Here is a 19,165-nt window from a genome sequence, read left to right as displayed (position 1 = left end):
AGGAAACGTACGCCCGAGACACGTAAATGCGGTCGACTCTGGACCATCCTACTCCAGGCCTCACCCAAGTAAAGGCGCTGCAGTCGGGATGGAGATTTCGCCAGACGTCCACCAAGTCGAAGGACCCGACCAGGTCCCTCAACTTCTCCATCGCCGTCATGCTCTGCGGGGCACCAGAGCGGTCCCTCGCCTCGAGGGTGCAGTTAAAATCCCCCCCGACGACAAAGCAGTCGCCGACGTCGACGGAGCCAAGAAAAGCGGACACCTCTTCGAAGAAGCGCGTTTGCTGCGGTCCGGGCTGAGGGGCGCACACGTTCATGAGATGGAGCGGCACGTCCCCCAGGCGAACCATTACGTGCAGCAAGCGGCCTGGCATGGGCTCCTCGACCCCCAAGATCTCCGGCTGAAAATGCGGGGCCAACAAGATGGCCACCCCACAAGAAGTGGTAGTGAGGTGGCTCATGCGGACCTCTCCTTGCCATTCCAGGAGCCACGTGGCTTCGTCTCCCGGAACGGTGTGGGTTTCTTGCAGGAAGCACACCGCATATTTCCCCTCCCGCAGGAGCGAAAAATTGTTAAATCTACGGCATGCCTCTCTGCCGCCGTTGATGTTGAGGCTGGCTATGGTTATCTTCATGACTAGAGCATAGTGCAACCTCTACCTAACCTATTGTGGGGGGTGGAGTGGAGTCGTTTGTTGACCTCCACTCCTTCAGCAGCCCAGCGAGGAACTTTTTGAGCCGGCGCAGCTCAAGGCCTTGTGCCTTTGATAAGGGCCCGCCCGCGGCCATGGTTTTAGCAGCGACGCGGACGGAAGCGATGAGCAGCCCCGGCTCGGACCATCTTTCCCGGGCCAGATGGGTTCGGTTGCGGCGACCCTGGCTCTGGACCAGAAAGTCCCGGAGTTCCTCTACGGGAATGAGGGGGGACTCAGCGGCGGGCACGAGGAGATCCACTGCCTCACTGGTGATGGACTCGAGATCTTCACCCGCGTCCTCCACCGAGTCCCCGTCCTCCTCCGGGAGGTCGCCGCTAGCAGCCGGCCCGTCGACCGCACGAGGTACGGCAAACAGCCCGGCCACTCCATCCGGCCCTGGCTCTGCCCCGATCACCACCCCCAGGATCGTCGACAGAGGAGTCCCCACTGGGCTCTTTTAAAAATGGTGCTGGGTCAGGAAGTGACAGCGGAAGGGGTTCCTCCTCCGCCCCAGGAGCCGGGGAACACGGAGAGACCTGGCCAAAGTAATGTTCCAGGTCCTCCAAGTACCCCAGCTCCAAAGTCGGGGGCGAGGGTTGTGGTTCTTCCCCCTCCCCGCCGCCACCTCCCGGCCCAGCGTGTACAGTGTACAGATTCATTAAAATTGTTAATACTGTTTATTTCTGCCAAGTCGAGCAAATCCCGGGGGAAGTTGGATAAAGGCTGGGCGGGCTCAGGTTCGGCCTTTTTGGCCCCGCCCACCTCAGTCCCCGGGACGCTCGACCCGGCGGCAATGCATTCCTCCGCTGGCCCCACGCCCCCCACGACAGGCAGATCCTCCACGCCATCCCCGGGAGGCAGAGGCTGGGCAGCCTCGACTGCCTCACCCTCCCCGGGGACAGATTCCTCCCGTCTACGGCGCAGTTTGGGTGCGCTGGTGGGGGACGCGGGACATGCGGCGGGCACCGACTCCTCCGTGGAGGGATGTTGTTTCCCCTCCGCCTCATTGGAGCGGTGCCTCCTTTTGTTCCTGGGGGTGCGCGGAGGCAGGGAGACCTCCATGTCTGCCGAGGCCTCCCGCTCCGCCACCCCCCTTTTTCTTATCTTGCCCGCGCCAGAGCCCCTCTGCGGTATTGGTCAAGGGCTCGGGCACGGGCTCAGGGCTCCCCGCGCTCGCCGATGACTGGGTTGGGCTGAGCGCGGTGGTCAAACTTTCTGGCGCACCTCGAGATGTTTCGCCTTCCTCCGTGCCTTCCTTCCGATCGGACGCTCTCCCTCCCCCCCGCCAGAGGCCGTGAAAACAAAGGCCCCCGACGATGCCCGCGCACCTACGGCTCCAGGCACGCGGACGCTACTAGGGGGAGGGGTGGCGGCGGCGCCAGCCTTGGCCGCCTTCGGTGATTTGGCGGCCTTGGAGGCGGGGCAGTTCTTGCGAACGTGCCCCACCTCCCTACAGGCATGGCACCGCACGCTGTCTGACGTCCAGAAGATGCGGTAGGCAGTCCCCTCATGCACCACATTAAATGATCCCTCTGTTGTCTCCTCCCGCGCCAGCCGGACAAAGAGCTGGCGGTGGAAGGAGAAGATGTGGCACAGGCTGTTCTCCCTGAGGCCGAGCGGTATGGGGTTGATCCCTAACCTTACCTCCCCCAGTTGGTGCAGGTGAGGGAGGAGGAGCTCAGCGGGAACAAAGGGCAGGACGTTTGAAATGATGACCCTCTGCACGGTGGCCTCGAGAGGGTCCACCGGCAGGAATGTCCCGCCCACCGTGAGCCCCTTTTCAAGGGCCAGGGACACCGCCTGCTCCGACCCCAGGAAGAATACAGCCTTCCCAGACATCTTGGAGGCTGCGACAATGGCCGAGGGGCCGACTACCCCAGCCATCGCCCGCACGCACTCCTCAATGCTCATTGTGGGGTGAGTGTAGCTCTTGACCCTGTGTTTCTTAGTAATTAGTCTGAATGGTGGCAGGGCAGCAGGAGGCGCAGGAGGCGCCGTGGATGTGGACGCCGCCTGCGCATAAGTCTTAGCTGGCCCTGCCACCAGCGTGGATGGAGTTGCCATCACGGGGTCCCTTTAAGGGCTACACCCACCCCAGAGTCACAGGCCTTAATGGTCTTAAATTGGCCTTGTTTGAATTTCTGAGCAGAGGAGCTCTCAATGAGGCACACCTCTCCCCTAGTTGACAATTGGGGAGGGGCTTTGCTCCCTCTGCTCAGTTGTCTTAATTGTTTTTCCAATTAAGGAGGAAAGGGCTCTCAGAGAGAGGGGAGAGACAGAGAGAGTGACAGAGAGAGAGGGAAGCTGTGAGGGCAGGTCTCCCCTCACAGCGATGGGTGGGTGTTTTTCTGGGGCGCACTCCCTAGATGATGGAAAAACAAAGCAAGGCACAGTCTTATGGGATGGTTTTCGGGTGGGAGGAGAAGATGTCTTCACCTGGGACAGCTGGAGCCACCCAGGCACACACTCCCAACGATGTTTAATAGGGTGATTAGTAAATCTTCAGCCAGGTAGCTCCAGCTATCCCAGGCTAGGCAATGGGGGAGGGGTGCTTCAGTGGTGTGTGGGGCCTAGCTGTAAGCAAGACCCCCACACACTTCCACACACACACCCCCGCGATGTTCCGGGCCTCGAAGAAAATCTTCTTTTCTCCCCCCACCAATAAAACAATGTCTTTCGGGGAATGCACCAACACCCACCTGTAGAATGTTGTAGAATCTCCCTCCTTTCATACAGGTTGTTGCTCTTTTCCTCCTCTCTCCAACTCTTTGTAGCAGTAATAAAGTTGATAAATTTTTCTGCTCTCCTCCTCTCCCTCTGGATGTTGAACTGCAGTAAGCCAGCCCTTTCCTCCTCTTCCTGGGCTGGTCTCAGGGCTCACTCCTGGCCTTCCAGACAGGAGCTTCAGCAGGGAGTTCCTTCTCTCACTACAGCAGAGCTCCAACTGAATAGGCCGCGCCTCCAAAGCTCCACCATTGGTCCACAGATCCCTGAAAGTAGCAGGCCAGGTGGATAAGGTGGTTAAGAAGGCATATGGAATACTTGCCTTTATTGGTCGAGGCACAGAATATAAGAGCAGGGAGGTTATGTTTAAATTGTATAATACTTTGATTAGGCCACAGCTGGAGTATTGCGTGCAGTTCTGGTTGCCGTGTTATAGGAAGGATGTGATTGCACTAGAGAGGGAGCAGAGGAGATTTACTAGGATGCTGCCTAGAATGGAGAATCTTAGTTATGAGGACAGATTGGATAGGCTGGGTTGGTTTGTTCTCATTGGAACAGAGGAGATTGAGAGCAGACCTCATTGAGGTGTACAAAATATTGAGAGGCCTGGACATAGTGGATAGTAAGGGCCTATTTCCATTGGTGGAGGAGTCTATAATGAGAGGGTAAAGTTTTAAGGTGGTTAGTGGAAGCTTTAGGAGGGGATTTGAGAGGGGGCTTCTTTACACAGAGGGTTGTGGGGATCTGGAACTCGTTGCCTGGAAGAATGGTGGATGCAGAAACCCTCACCACTTTTAAGAGATGGTTGGATAGGCACTTAAAGTGCAGTAACCTGCAGGGTTACGGACCTAGAGCTGGTAATTGGGATTACACTGGATGACCTTTTGTTGGATGGTGCAGATATAATGGTAAGTACTGCAGGGAATAGAATACTGCCAGGGTGATGATCTGGACTAGTTTCGATCGCCTGGATCGGTCGGAGAGGAATTTTCTCATTTTTTTTCCCTAAATTGGCCTGGATTTTTATCTGGTTTTCACCTCTCCCAGGAGATCGCATGGCTCCGGTTGGGGGTGGAGTGTGGAATGTTTCAGTATAAGAGATAGCGCAGTTGTGTGAGGTGTACTGATTGGGCTGGGTACTCTTTGCCTTTCTGTCATTGTTCATAGGTTTATATGTAACCTTTAGGGCTGCTGCCCAAGGGCTGTGCGGCTCTTTGTCGGCCGGGGTGGCCAATTTTGGATCCAACTTGCTTCTTTGTCCTGGATCCCATGGACTTTAACCTTCATGACCAGTATACCATGTGGGACCTTATTAAATGCCTTGCTAAAGTCCATATGTACTACATCGTATGCACTACCCTCATCAACCCTCTTGGTTACCTCCTCAAAAAATCCAATCAGCGACAAGGAGAAAGGAAACAAAACAGGCTCTGGCTGGGTGGGGGGTGGGGCACGGGGGGAGGTGGGAGGGAGCCAAAAATTGGCAGCGGTTACACTGTGAAATTGTTGAACTCGATGTTAAGTCCAGAGGGCTGTAAAGTGCCTCAACGAAAGATGAGGTGCTGTTCCTCGAGCTTGCGTTGAGCTTTGCTGGAGACCAAGGATGGAGAGGTCAGAGTGGGAGTGGAGTGGAGAATTAAAGTGACAGGCGACTGGAAGCTCGGTCACACTTGCGGACTGTAAGTTCATTTTGTATGTTGTTTACCCTGTCAAACCCTGTAAGAATTTTGTATGTTTCAATGAAATCACCTCTCATACTTCTGAGCTCTAGATAATATCGGCCGAATCCACTTAATCTCTCGTGATAGGACGATCGGTCGGGGCGAGGGGGAGTGGGTGTCGGGTCTCGGGTCAGGGTGGGGGGGGGGGGTTAGCGGGTCTCGGGTCGGGGCGGGGGGGGGGGGAGCGGGTGTCGGGTCGGGTCTGATCGGCGGGGGGGATCGGGTGCCTGGTCGGCGGGGGGGCGGGGAGCGGGTGTCGGGTCAGGTCTGGTCGGCGGGGTGGGGGGGGAGCGGGTGTCGGGTCGGGTCTGGTCGGCGGGGGGGGAGTGGGTGTCGGGTCTGGTCGGGGGGGGAACAGGAGCTGGCCGTGGGAGGAGCCTCATTCACGCAGCCCCAGTGAGGCCATTCAGCCAGGGCTAGGGGCTGCGTGCTTTGGGCCCCTCCCACACAGTTCGGCGCCTGGTGCTACTGCACTTGCGTGCCGACTGTAGCGTGCAAATGCAGAGGTCCCGGCACTGTTTTCAGCGCCGGGACCTGGCTCCGCCCCCCCCACAGCTCATGCTGGCTGCGCCGAGGGCCAGAGGACCTGTAAGTAGGTGGAGAATACCGGGGATTTTTTTAGGCGCCGTTTTAGGCGCGAAAAACAGGCGCCCAGCTCGAAACTTGGGCCCCATATTACAGGAAAGATGTGAGTGCACTGGAAAGGATGTGGAGAAGATTTACAAGAATGTTGCCTGGACTGGAAAATTTTGGCTATGAGGAAATATTGGAGGTGCTGGGTCTGTTTTCTTTGCAACAGAGGAGGCTGAGGGGAGACCTGATTGAGGTTTATAAAATTATCTGGAGCCTGGATAGAGTGGATAGGAAGGATCTGTTTCCCTTGGCAGAGGTGGTCAACAACCAGGGGGCATAGATTTAAAGTAATTGGTATGAGATTTAGAGGAAATATGAGGGGAAATTGATTTGTCCAGAGGGTGGTGGGGCTCTGGAACTCACTGCCTGAAAGGGTGGTAGAGGCAGGAACACTCACCACATTTAAAAAATACTTCGATGTGCACTTAAACATTTCCTAACATAGATGAGACTGCACACAGGGAGGTTAAAGTAACAGTGACCTCAGTCTTTATTAAGACACTCCAGAGTGAGGAACAGGCCTTAGGGGCCGGCTTATATACAGTGCTCCGAAGGGATGCTGGGATCCCTTGGGATTTCAGGGGATGCACTCCCTGGTGGCGGAACATGGGAGTGCATGCTTTACAGATATACAACATCACTCCTCCCCAAAGTCAAAGTGAAAACTATTTACAAGGTGAGGCAGTCGGGAGCCTTTCTTTCCCTGGTGGACCGCCTCGGTACAAATGTCTGTTCTGGTGTGTTGGCTGTGCCCTCGCTGGGCTGGCATGTTGTTGGCCCTGCAGGGCTGCTGGGTGAGCCTGGCCTTGCTGGGCTGTTGGGCATGATGGGTTCAATTTCCTGGTCCGGGGTGGTGTCGTTGATCCTTTGGGTGTGTGTTGTGGGCTCGAAAAAGGTGGTGCCTGATGTGGGCTGTTCAGAGCAGTCTGTGAACCGCAGCCTCGTTTGGTCCAGGTGCTTTCTGCAAATTTATCCATTGTCTAAGTTGACTACAAACACCCTGCTCCCTTCTTTGGCTATCACTGTGCCCGCGATCCACTTGGGACCATGTCCATAGTTTAGCACATACACAGGGTCATTCAGATCAATTTCCCGTGACACAATGGCGTGACCATCTTTTACATTTAGTTGCTGCCGTCTGCTCTCTACCTGATCATGCAGGTTGGGGTGAACCAGCGAGAGTCTGGTTTTAAGTATCCTTTTCTTGAGTAGCTCAGCCGGGGGCACCCCCGTGAGCGAGTGGGGTCTCGTGCGGTAGCTGAGCAGTACTTGGGACAGGCGGGTTTGGAGTAAGCCTTCTGTGACTCGTTTAAGGCTCTGTTTGATTGTTTGTACTGCCCGCTCTGCCTGCCCATTGGAGGCTGGTTTAAACAGGGCCCAGGTGACATGTTTGATCCCATTGCAGGTCATGAATTCTTTAAATTCGGCACTGGTGAAACATGGCCCGCTGTGGATGGCAAACATGGGCCTCAGGCTTTCAATGGCGGCGGTGGCAGTGCTTCCCGACATTATTTCACATTCAATCCATTTTAAAAAGCATCCACCACCACCAGGAACGTTTTACCGAGAAACGGGCCCGCATAGTCGACATGGATCCTCGACCATGGCCTGGAGGGTCAGGACCACAAACTTAGTGGTGCCTCTCTGGGCACGTTGTTCAACTGAGTACACATGCGGCATTGCCATACACAGTTCTCTAAGTCAGAGTCGATACCGGGCCACCACACGTGGGATCTGGCTATCGCTTTCATCATTACTATACCCGGGTGTGTGCTGTGGAGATCCGAGATGAACGTCTCCCTGCCCTTTTTGGGTAGCACTACGCGGTTACCCCACAACAGGCAGTCTGCCTGAATGGGCAGCTTGTCCTTTTGTTGCTGGAATGGCTTGATTAGCTCTTGCATTTCAACGGGGATGCTGGCCCAGCTCCCATGCAGTACACAGTTTTTTTTACTAGGGACAGCAGAGGATCTTGGCTGGTCCAAGTCCTAATCTGGCGGGATGTGACAGGTGATTCATCATTTTCAAACGCTTCCATGACCATCAACAAGTCTGCGGGCTGCGCCACCATCAACAAGTTTGCAGGTTGCGCCATTTTCACCCCCGTGGTGGACAATGGTAGCCAACCGAGAACACCTGCACAGTTCTCGATGCCTGGCCTGTGGTGGATGGTATAGTTATACGCTGATAGCGTGAGTGCCCACCTTTGTATGTGGGCTGAGGCATTAGTATTTATCTCCTTGATTTCAGCGAACAGGGAAATGAGGGGCTTGTGATTGGTTTCCAGCTCAAATTTGTGGCCAAACTGCCACTGATGCATTTTCTTTACCTCGAACACACACGCTAATTCCTCTTTCTCAATCATGCTGTAGGCCCTCCCGTCCTTAGACAAGCTCCTGGAGGCATATGCGACTGTTTGCAATTTGCCCGCAACGTTAGCTTGTTGTAATACACACCCGACTCCGTACGATGACCCATCACATGCTAGCACAAGTCTTTTACACGGGTTATACAGTACAAGCAGCTTGTTGGAGCATAAAATGTTTCTGGCTTTCTCAAAAGCAATTACTTGTTTTTTCCCCATATCCAATTCTCACCTTTATGCAATAACACATGTAGAGGGTCTAAGAGGATGCTTAACACCGGTAGGAAGTTACCAAAATAGTTGAGGAGCCCCAGGAATGACCGCAGCTCCGTGATGTTCTGATAGCCTCTGTCTTGGCGTATGTGGGCCGAATGCCATCCGCCGCAATCTTTCTCCCCAAAAACTGCACTTCTGTTGCCATGAAGATGCATTTTGACCTCTTCAGCTGCAGCCCTACGCGATCCAGTCGCTGGAGGACCTCCTCCAGGTTTTGTAGGTGCTCGACGGTGTCCTGACCCATGACCAATATTTCGTCCTGAAAAACCACCGTGCTTGGTACCGACTTGAGTAGGCTCTCCATGTTTCTCTGGAAGATCGCTGCAGCCTACCGAATTGTTGACTCTGCCCAATCTTATTATTCTCTAAGTGCATGTTACCATGTTGTTAATAATAGAATCGAGCATTTTCCATACTACTGATGTCAGGTTAACTGCTCTGTAGTTCCCCGCTTTCTCTCTTCCCTCCTTTCTTAAATAGCTCAGTTACATTTGCTATCTTCCAAACCACAGGAACCATTCTAGACTCTGGAATTTTGGAAGATGACAACCAATGCATCCACTAGTTCTATAGCTACCCTTTTCAATACCCTAGGATGTAGGCTATCAGGTCCAGGGATTTTATCGGCTTCCAGTCCCATTAATTTTTCCAGTACCATTTTTTGATGAATATTAATTTCTTTCAGTTCCTCATTCTCGCTAGACCCTGGGTTCTCCAGTAGATCCAGCAAGTTTTTTGCACCACTTTCCATGAAGACAGACATAAAATATGCATTTAATTTCTCTGCCATTTCCTTGTTCACATTATAATTTCTCCTGTCTCCTGTAGGGGAAACACATTTACTTTTACTAAACTTTTCCTTTTTACATACCCATAGAAGCATTTGAAGTCTGTTATTTTGTCTCTCACTAGTTTACTTTCATATTCTATTTTCCCTTTCTTAACAATTTCCTGGTCCTCCTTTGCTGAATTCCAAAATCTTCCCAATCCTCAGGCTTACTGCTCTTTTTGGCAACATTCTAAGCATCTTTCTGTCATCTAATACTATCTTTAACTTCTCTTGTTGGCCACGGTTGGACCACTATTCTTGTGGGATTTTTGTGCCAAAAAGGAATGTGTGTTTGTTGTAAATTATGTATTAATTCTTCAAGTGATAGCCATTGCTTTTCTACCATCATACCTTTTAATGTAGTTTCCCAATCTACCTTAACCAACTCTCCCCTCATACCTACATAATTTCCTTTGTTTAGATTTAAGACCCAAGTTTCAGATTTAACTAAATCACTTTCAAACTTAATGTAAAATTCTATCATATTATAGTCACTCTTCCCTAAGGGCCCCTTTACTATAACGTTATTAATTAACCCTTTCTTATTGAACAATACTAGATCTAAAATAACCTGTTCTCTAGTTGGTTCCTCAACATACTGATCTAGAAAACCATCTTGTATACTTTTCATGAATTCGTCCTCCACACTATTACTGCAAATTTGGTTTCCCCAGTCTATATGCAGATTAAAGTCCCCCATGATTATTGTATTACCTTTGTTACATGCACCTCTAATTTCCTGATTTATACTGTGCCCTACATTACCACTACGGTTTGGGGGCCGACAAACAACTCCGACCAATGTTTTCTGCCCCTTGCTGTTTCTTAGCTCCACCCAAACTGATTCTTGATTTTCTGAGCTAAGATCCTTTCCCTCTACTGTTTTTATCCCATCCTTTACTATCAGGGCTTCCTCTTCTCCTTTTCTATTTTGCCATCTCTTCTAAAAGTTATGTATCCTGAAATATTTAGTTCCCAACCGTGGTCACTTTGCAACCACATCTCCGTAATGGCTATTAGATCAAACCTATTAATTTCTATCTGTTCTACTAATTCATCTATTCTGTTGAGAATTCTTTGTCCATTAAAATATAGTGCCTTTAGCTTTGACTTTCTTCTATTTTTCCTTGATGTCTCCTTAGTCCGTAATGCCCTATTACCTTTGTTACTCTCTCTGTCTCTTCCTGACCCACTCTGCTTATTATTATCCAAAACTCTGCTTTAGATCCTTGACATGTCTCTTTTGCTTTTTCTCTGAATCTAAACCGTGCTGTACTTTCCTGGATCTCCCCACCCCGCCTTCAATAGTTTAAAACCCTGTTTACTGCCTTAGTTATTCAATTCGCCAGGACACTGGTTCCTGCCCAGCTCAAGTGAAACCCATGGCAAGGGAACAGCTCCCTCTTTGCCCAGTGCTGGTGCCAGTGTCTGTAAAGCATAACCCCTGCCTCCCACACCACTCTTTGAACCATGCATTTAATGTTCGAATCTGCTTCTCCCTGTAACAATTGGTGTGGGGTTCAAGTAACAATCCAGAGATTATTACCTTTGCGGTTCAGCTTTTTCATTTGAACCCCAACTCCTCCATCTCTTTCAGCAGAACCTAGCCCTACCTATGCATTAGTCCCTACATGGTCCACGACAACTGCATCCTCCCTTTCCCACTCCAAGTTCTGACTCTGATCTGCCCCAGGGAGGGGGCAATGTGTGATGTCCCTGTGGGGTGCAGTGTCTGACCCTGAGCTGCCCCAGGGAGGGGGCAATGTGTGATGTCCCTGTGGGGTGCAGTGTCTGACCCTGAGCTGCCCCAGGGAGGGGGGCAGTGAGTGATGTCCCTGTGGGGTGCAGTGTGTTCAGTGTCTGACCCTGAGCTGCCCCAGGGAGGGGGCAATGTGTGATGTCCCTGTGGGGTGCAGTGTGTTCAGTGTCTGACCCTGAGCTGCCCCAGGGAGGGGGGCAGTGAGTGATGTCCCTGTGGGGTGCAGTGTGTTCAGTGTCTGACCCTGAGCTGCCCCAGGGAGGGGGGCAGTGAGTGATGTCCCTGTGGGGTGCAGTGTGTTCAGTGTCTGACCCTGAGCTGCCCCAGGGAGGGGGCAATGTGTGATGACCCTGAGCTGCCCCAGGGAGGGGGGCAGTGTGTGATGTCCCTGTGGGGTGCAGTGTCTGACCCTGAGCTGCCCCAGGGAGGGGGCAATGTGTGATGTCCCTGTGGGGTGCAGTGTCTGACCCTGAGCTGCCCCAGGGAGTGGGCAATGTGTGATGTCCCTGTGGGGTGCAGTGTCTGACCCTGAGCTGCCCCAGGGAGGGGGCAATGTGTGATGTCCCTGTGGGGTGCAGTGTCTGACCCTGAGCTGCCCCAGGGAGGGGGCAATGTGTGATGTCCCTGTGGGGTGCAGTGTCTAACCTGAGCTGCCCTCGTTCCTCCTGCTTGAGTCACGCACCTCTCAGTCGGAGTTAATTGGAGGGACAGCGTCATCTACTGGACACAGGAGGTATTTCAAGGCACATCATGTCCAGCGCCATCCCAAAGAAATTCAAAGCCAAACTGCAGATTCCATTAATTTTATCAATTGTTGAACAAAGTTTAGCTCAATTTGTTGCAGCTTTCAGTACTTGAAGAAATCCCTTTAAAGAGTGAAGTATAAATGTCTCCACAAGATCCTGCAAATCCCCTGGGAGGACAGGCGCACCAACAGCCGTGTCCTTGACCAGGCTAACATCCCCAGTATTGAAGCACTGACCACACTCGATCAGCTTCGCTGGGCAGGCCACATAGTGCGCATGCCAGATACGAGACTCCCTAAGCAAATGCTTTATGCCGAGCTCCTTCATGGTAAACGAGCCAAAGGAGGACAGCAGAAACGTTATAAGGACACCCTCAAAGCCTCGTTGTTAAAGTGCGACATCACCACTGACACCTGGGAGACCCCGGCGGCAGACCACCGAGGTGGAGAAAGTACATCCGGGAGGTCGTGGAGCTCTTTGAGTCTCAACGCAAAGAGCATGAAGAGGCCAAGCACAGGCAGTGGCAAACCAGCCCCACCGAACCCTTCTCTCGACGAATGTCTGTCCCACCTGTAACAGGGTCTGTGGCTCTCATATTGGACTGTTCAGCCATCAAAGAACTCACTTTGGGAGTGGAAGCAAGTCCTCCTCGATTCCGAGGGACTGCCTATGATGATGAGATGCAAACACAATTAGTATTATTTTTATCTGACCCATTTCCCATTGATTAATTGATCAAATATCCAGAATATTAAACTCCAGCCCAGTTATAGGGTAATCAATATCAGCAGAAAGAAACCCCAACGGTCAGAATGAACACGATTCAGTCTGGGATAACAGTAGTAGCCAAACCCTGCAGTCACTTGTGAACTCGCTGGTGTCTCAGCAGGTGGAATGATCGAGTGAATCGCTTCGCACATACAGAGCAGGTGAACGGTCTCTCCCCAGTGTGAATGCGCTGGTGTGTCAGCAGGTGGGATGACTGAGTGAATCCCTTCCCACACTCAGTGCAGGTGAATGGCCTCTCCCCAGTGTGAATGCGCTGGTGTGTCAGCAGGTGGGATGACTGAGTGAATCCCTTCCCACACAGTGAGCAGATGAACGGCCTCTCCGCAGCGTGAACTCGCTGATGCACCAGCAGGTGGGATGACCAAGCAAATCGCTCCCCACAAACGGAGCAGGTGAACGGCTTCTCCTCAGTGTGAACTCGCTGGTGTATCAGCAGGATGGATGAGATAGTGAATCCCTTCCCACATACAGAGCAGATGAACGGTCTCTCCCCAGTGTGAACTCGTTGGTGTGTCAGCAGGCGGGATGACACAGTGAATCCTTTCCCACATTCAGAGCAGGTGAACGGTCTCTCCCCTGTGTGAATTCGCTGGTGAGTTAGAAGGTGGGATAACCGACTGAATCCCTTCCCACAATCAGAGCAGGTGAACGGCCTCTCCCCGGTGTGACTGCGTCGATGAATTTCCAGATCAGACGGGGAAATGAATCTCTTCCCACAGTCCCCACATTCCCATGGTTTCTCCATGGTGCAGGTGTCCTTGTGTCTCTCCAGGTTGGATGATCAGTTGAAGCCTTGCCACAAACAGAACACATGTACGGTTTCTCCCCGCTGTGAATGGTGCAATGTTTTTTCAGGCTGTGTAACTGGTTAAAGCTCTTTCCACAGTCAATGCACTGGAACACTCTCACTCGGGTGTGTGTGTCTTGGTGCTTTTCCAGTCACACTGATGTTTGAAATCTATTCCCACAGACAGAACAGACAAACATTTCTCCTTCCACATGCAAAGGCCGATGATATTCAGGTCCGGAGGAATCGAGTGATTCCGTTTGGTTTGAGTTTCCCGTCTGCAAATCCTCCCCTTCCAATACCTTGGAAAAGGAGTTTACAAAAATCATTACTGCAAGTACAGGGCAGAAATTCAGAACACACAATTCTAGATTCCATGGAACATTTTTTCCTCTCTTGTTACATAGAAAGATAGAAAATAGGTGCAGGAGTAGGCCATTCGGCTCTTCGAGCCTGCACCACCATTCAATAAGATCATGGCTGATCATTCACCTCAGTACCCCTTTCCTGCTTTCTCTCCATACCCCTTGATCCCTTTAGCCTTAAGAGCCATATCTAACTCCCTCTTGAATATATCTAATGAACTGGCATCAACAACTCTCTGCAATAGAGAATTCCACAGGTTAACAACTCTCTGAGTGAAGAAGTTTCTCCTCATCTCAGTCCTAAATGGCTTACCCCTTATTCTTCCTCCAAAGCTGTAAATCACTGTCCTATGCACTCTCCGTCCTCCCTGTGCTGAAATTCAAACATATCGCACGTCTGAAGACAGCGTATCCTCTGCTCCCAGTTTTCACCACCAACTCTGTCTGGGTTCAGTCCCACACTCACTGGTACCCCTCCCCTGAAAGTGCTGACTCTGGCTGGGTTCAGTTCTACACTCACTGGTTCCCCTCCCTCTCCTCCCCTGAAGGTGCTGACTCTGGCTGGGTCCAGTTCTACACTCACTGGTTCCCCTCCCCTGAAGGTGCTGACTCTGGCTGGGTTCAGTTCTACACTCACTGGTTCCTCTCCCTCTCCTCCCCTGAAGGTGCTGACTCTGGCTGGGTTCACTGGGATCCTGTAGCCCCGCCCATACTTTGCTCTTTTGCAAAGATGGCCACACATGGGCTCTACGTCTCGATGAATCTCGGTGGCGACGCATAAACCTGCAGCTTTCCTATAATAATAACTTTGATTTATATAGCACCTTTAACGTAGTACAATGTCCCAAGGCACTTCACAACAGTGTCACAAGACCAGTTCACCTAACATTTGTCGCAGGACATTTGGAAAAGCATAATTCAGTCAAGCTGAGTTAGCATGGTTTTTATCCTGCTATGGCCCCAGCTTCTGATACACGCTTATGTTTATAGATTCTGTCCCTTCCTGTTCCGTTTTTGTTTCCCCCAATGCTACCCTGCTCTATTGCCTTCACCTTATTCTTTGAGCTTTTAGGTTTCTGCTCACCTGAACCCTACCCACCACTGATTACTAAAGCTCTCTCTGCAGCCCTAGTTATTCGGTTCGCCAGGACCCTAACCCCAGCACATTCCAAGTGGAGTCCGTCCCAAGTATAATGTGGGAAAGTGTGAAGTTGTCCGCTTTGGCAGAAAAAATAAAAAAGCAAATTATTATTTAAATGGAGAAAAATTGCAAAGTGCTGCAGTACAGAGGGATCTGGGGGTCCTTGTGCATGAAACACAAAAAGTTAGTATGGGGTACAGCAAGTCATCAGGAAGGCAAATGGAATGTTGGCCTTTATTGCAAGGGGGATGGAGTATAAAAACAGAGAAGTCCTGCTACAACTTTACAGGGTATTGGTGAGGCCACACCTGGAGTACTGCATGCAGTTTTGGTCTCCTTATTTAAGAAAGGATATACTTGCACTGGATAAGATAAGATTCACTCGGTTGATTCCGGGGATGACTTATGATGAGAGGTTGAGTAGGTTGGGCCAATACTCATTGGAGTTCAGAAGAATGTGAGGTGGTCTTATTGAAACATATAAAATAATGAGGGGGCTCGACAAGGTGGATGCAATGAGGATATTTCCACTCATAGGGGAAACTAGAACTAGGGGACATAGTCTCAGAATTAGGGGTCACTCATTTAAAACTGAGATGAGGAGGAATTTATTCTCTCAGGTAGTTGTAAATCTGTGGAATTCTCTGCCCCAGAGAGCTGTGGTGGCTGGGCCATTAAATATAATTAAGACGGAGATAGACCGATTTTTTGAGCGATAAGGGAATTAAGGGTTATGAGGAGCGGGCAGGGAAGTGGAGCTGAGTCCATGATCAGATCAGACATGTGCTTACTAAATGGCAGAGCAGGCTCGAGGGGCCAAGTAGCCTACTCCTGCTCCTATTTCTTATGTTCTTATGTTCTCATTACATAGTGCCAGATCTAAGATAGCTTGCTCCCTGGTTGTTTCCACAAAGTACTGTCAAGGAAACTATCCCAGATACACTCTGAATTCTTCGTCAAGGCTATCTTGGCCAATTTGATTTATTCAATCAATATGAAGATTAAAATTATCCATGATTATTCCGGTTCCTTTTTTTACAAGCCTCCATTATTTCTTGATTTATACTCCATCCAACAGTTTAGTTACTATTAGGGGGCCTATAGACTACGCCCACCAGTGAGTGTAGTATTTATTCTGTATCTGTCAGTCTCTGGTTAGCGAATGTGGCTTTTCCTTTATACATGTAAGTTTATGGTATGGAAGGGAGGTTTTCACTCTGTACCTATCAATTACTGGTAAGTGAGTGTGGGTTTCATTCTGTATCTTTCATTCTCTGGTATGTGAATGTTGGATTAACACAGTCCTTGTCATTTTCTGATATGTGAGTGTGGGTTTTACCTGTGTCTGTTTCTGATATTTGTGTGTGGGTATTACTCTATCTCTCAGACTATGGTATGTGAGTGTGAATTTTACTCTGTATATAACAGTTTTCGGAGTGTGAGTTTGGATTTCACACTATACTTGTCAGTCTCTGGTATATGTGTGGATTGTATCGGTAAATTTCAATCTCTGGTAGGTGAGTGTGGGTTTTACTCTCGGTCAGTTTCAGGTAATGTGTGCTTCTGTCTGTACCTGTCTGTTTCTGGTATTTGAATGGGGCTTCATTCTGCACCTTTCAGTTTTTCTGATGTGAATGTGGGCTTTAATCTGTACCTGTCAGTTTCTGGTATGTGAGTGTGGGTTTTATTCTGTATCCATCAGTCTATGGTATGTGAGTGTGTATTTTACTCTGTATTTGTCAGTCTATGGTATGTGAGAGTGGGTTTTACTCCATCTGTCAGTCTCTGGGATTTGAGTGTGAATTTTTCTCTGTATCTGTCAGTTTCTGGTATATGGGTTTGGGTATTATGTGCAAGTGTCAATCTCAGTAACATAAATGTGTATTTTTGTCTGTATCTTTCACTCTCTGGGATGTGAGTGTGCGTTTTATTCTTTATCTGTCAGTCACTTTTATGAGAACGTGGATTTTACTCTACAGCTGTCAGTCTCTGGGATGTGTATGTGGGTTTTACTCCTGTCAGTTGCTGTTATGCGAATGTGTGTTTTATTCAAGTGGGTGAACGTGGATTTCACTCTGTATCTGTCAGTCTCTTGTGTGTGAATGTGGCACTTTTTATCTGTACCTGTCTGTTTCTGTTATGAATGGGGTTATATTCTATAGGTCACAGTTTCTGTTATGTGAGTGTGGAGTTTACCACATTCTACCTGTCTGTCACTGGTATGTTAATGTGTGTATGTTTTCTGTACCTGTCAGTTGCTATTATATGAATGTTGATTTCATTCTGTGCCTTTAAGTGTCTGGTACAGCTGTGGTATTGTGGGTTTGACATTGAATCAGTCAGTCACTTTCAGGTCAGTGTTGATTTTACTATCTATCTGTCACTCTCTGGTGTTTTATTCTGTATCTGTCCATCACTGGGAAGTGAGTGTGCGTTTCATTCTGTAGCTATCTGTTTCTGATATTTGAGTAAGGGTTTTAATCAGTACCTGTAGGTTTCTGTTATGGGAGTGTGGTTTTTAATTTGTATTTGTCAGTCTCTGGAATGTGAGTGTCCGTATTACTCGATCTATCGGTCTCTGTAATGTGAGTGTGGGTATTACTCTGTATCTATCAGTCTCTGGAATGTGAGTGTGGGTATTACTTTGTATCTATCAGTCTCTGAAATGTGAGTGTGGGTATTACTCTGTATCTATCAGTCTCTGGAATGTGAGTGTGGGTATTACTCTGTATCTATCAGTCTCTGGAATGTGAGTGTGGGTATTACTTTGTATCTATCAGTCTCTGGAATGTGAGTGTGGGTATTACTCTGTATCTATCAGTCTCTGGAATGTGAGTGTGGGTATTACTCTGTAACTAGCAGTCTCTGGAATGTGAGCATGGGAATTACTCTGTAACTAGCAGTCTCTAGAATGAGAGTGTGGGTATTACTCTGTATCTATCAGTCTCTGGAATGTGAGTGTGGGTATTACTCTGTATCTATCAGTCTCTGGAATGTGAGCGTGGGTATTACTCTGTAACTAGCAGTCTCTGGAATGTGAGCGTGGGTATTACTCTGTAACTAGCAGTCTCTGGAATGAGAGTGTGGGTATTACTCTGTATCTATCAGTCTCTGGAATGTGAGCGTGGGTATTACTCTGTAACTAGCAGTCTCTGGAATGTGAGCGTGGGTATTACTCTGTAACTAGCAGTCTCTGGAATGTGAGTGTGGGTATTACGCTGTATCTATCATTCTCTGGAATGTGAGTGTGGGTATTACTCTGTATCTATCAGTCTCTGGAATGTGAGTGTGGGTATTACTCTATCTCTCAGACTCTGGAATGTGAGTGTGGGTATTACTCTGTATCTATCAGTCTCTGGAATGTGAGTGTGGGTATTACTCTATCTATCAGTCTCTGGAATGTGAGTGTGGGTATTACGCTGTATCTATCATTCTCTGGAATGTGAGTGTGGGTATTACTCTGTATCTATTGGTCTCTGGAATGGGAGTGTGGGTATTACTCTATCTATCAGTCTCTGGAATGTGAGTGTGGGTATTACTCTGTATCTATCAGTCTCTGGAATGTGAGTGTGGGTATTACTCTATCTATCAGTCTCTGGAATGTGAGTGTGGGTATTACTCTATCTCTCAGACTCTGGAATGTGAGTGTGGGTATTACTCTATCTCTCAGACTCTGGAATGTGAGTGTGGGTATTACTCTGTATCTATCAGTCTCTGGAATGTGAGTGTGGGTATTACTCTGTATCAATCAGTTTCTGGAATGTGAGTGTGGATATTACTCTGTATCTATCAGTCTCTGGAATGTGAGTGTGGGTATTTATCTATCAGTCTCTGGAAAGCGAGTGTGGGTATTACTCTGTATCTATCGGTCTCTGGAATGCAGAAGTGTTTTTTTTCTGTACCTCTCAGTTTCTGGTGAGTGACTGGAGTTCACTCTCTAACTATCTGTCCCTGGTATGTGAGTGTGAGTATTTGTCTGTAGCTGTAAGGGCCTGGTAGGGGAGTGTGGGTTTCACTCTCAATCAGTCAGTCAATCTCAGGTATTGGAGGTGATTGTGATTCTTTCTCAATCTGTCATTCAATGTGTCTGAGTGTATGAATCATTATGTTAATCCCAGTCTCTGGTACTGTTTGAGAGTGTGGGATTAATTCTGTAGCTGTCAGTTTCTGTTACTGTTTGAGAGTGTGGGATTGATTATGTATCTGTTAGACTGGTGATGTGTGTGAGTGAGAGATTGATTATGTATCTGTTAGACTGGTGATGTGTGAGAGTGTGGGATTGATTATGTATCTGTTAGATTGGTGATGTGTGAGAGTGTGGGATTTATTATGT

The 19,165-nt window shown here is 49.4% G+C and overlaps 1 protein-coding gene across 6 annotated transcripts in view; it reads right to left on the bottom strand.

Annotated features, from left to right (window-relative positions):
* Positions 1 to 19,165, bottom strand: part of LOC139273772 (zinc finger protein 3-like) — a 101,350-nt gene that overhangs the window by 8,898 nt on the left and 73,287 nt on the right. For 5 of the 6 annotated variants that reach the window (XM_070890845.1, XM_070890846.1, XM_070890847.1 and 2 more), the window contains one exon: positions 11,564 to 13,628. The exons of the other annotated variant lie outside the window; for it this stretch is intronic. In XM_070890845.1, coding sequence (XP_070746946.1) covers positions 12,610 to 13,284 — 675 coding nt within the window. In that variant the 5' untranslated portion in view covers positions 13,285 to 13,628 and the 3' untranslated portion in view covers positions 11,564 to 12,609. Of the gene's footprint in view, positions 1 to 11,563; positions 13,629 to 19,165 lie in introns of those variants that run through there. 6 annotated transcript variants of the gene reach the window in all.

The sequence above is a fragment of the Pristiophorus japonicus genome, chromosome 9 (assembly GCF_044704955.1).
Source record: "Pristiophorus japonicus isolate sPriJap1 chromosome 9, sPriJap1.hap1, whole genome shotgun sequence".
NCBI classification, from domain to species: Eukaryota; Metazoa; Chordata; class Chondrichthyes; family Pristiophoridae; genus Pristiophorus; species Pristiophorus japonicus.
This window is presented reverse-complemented; position numbering and strand designations above follow the sequence as displayed.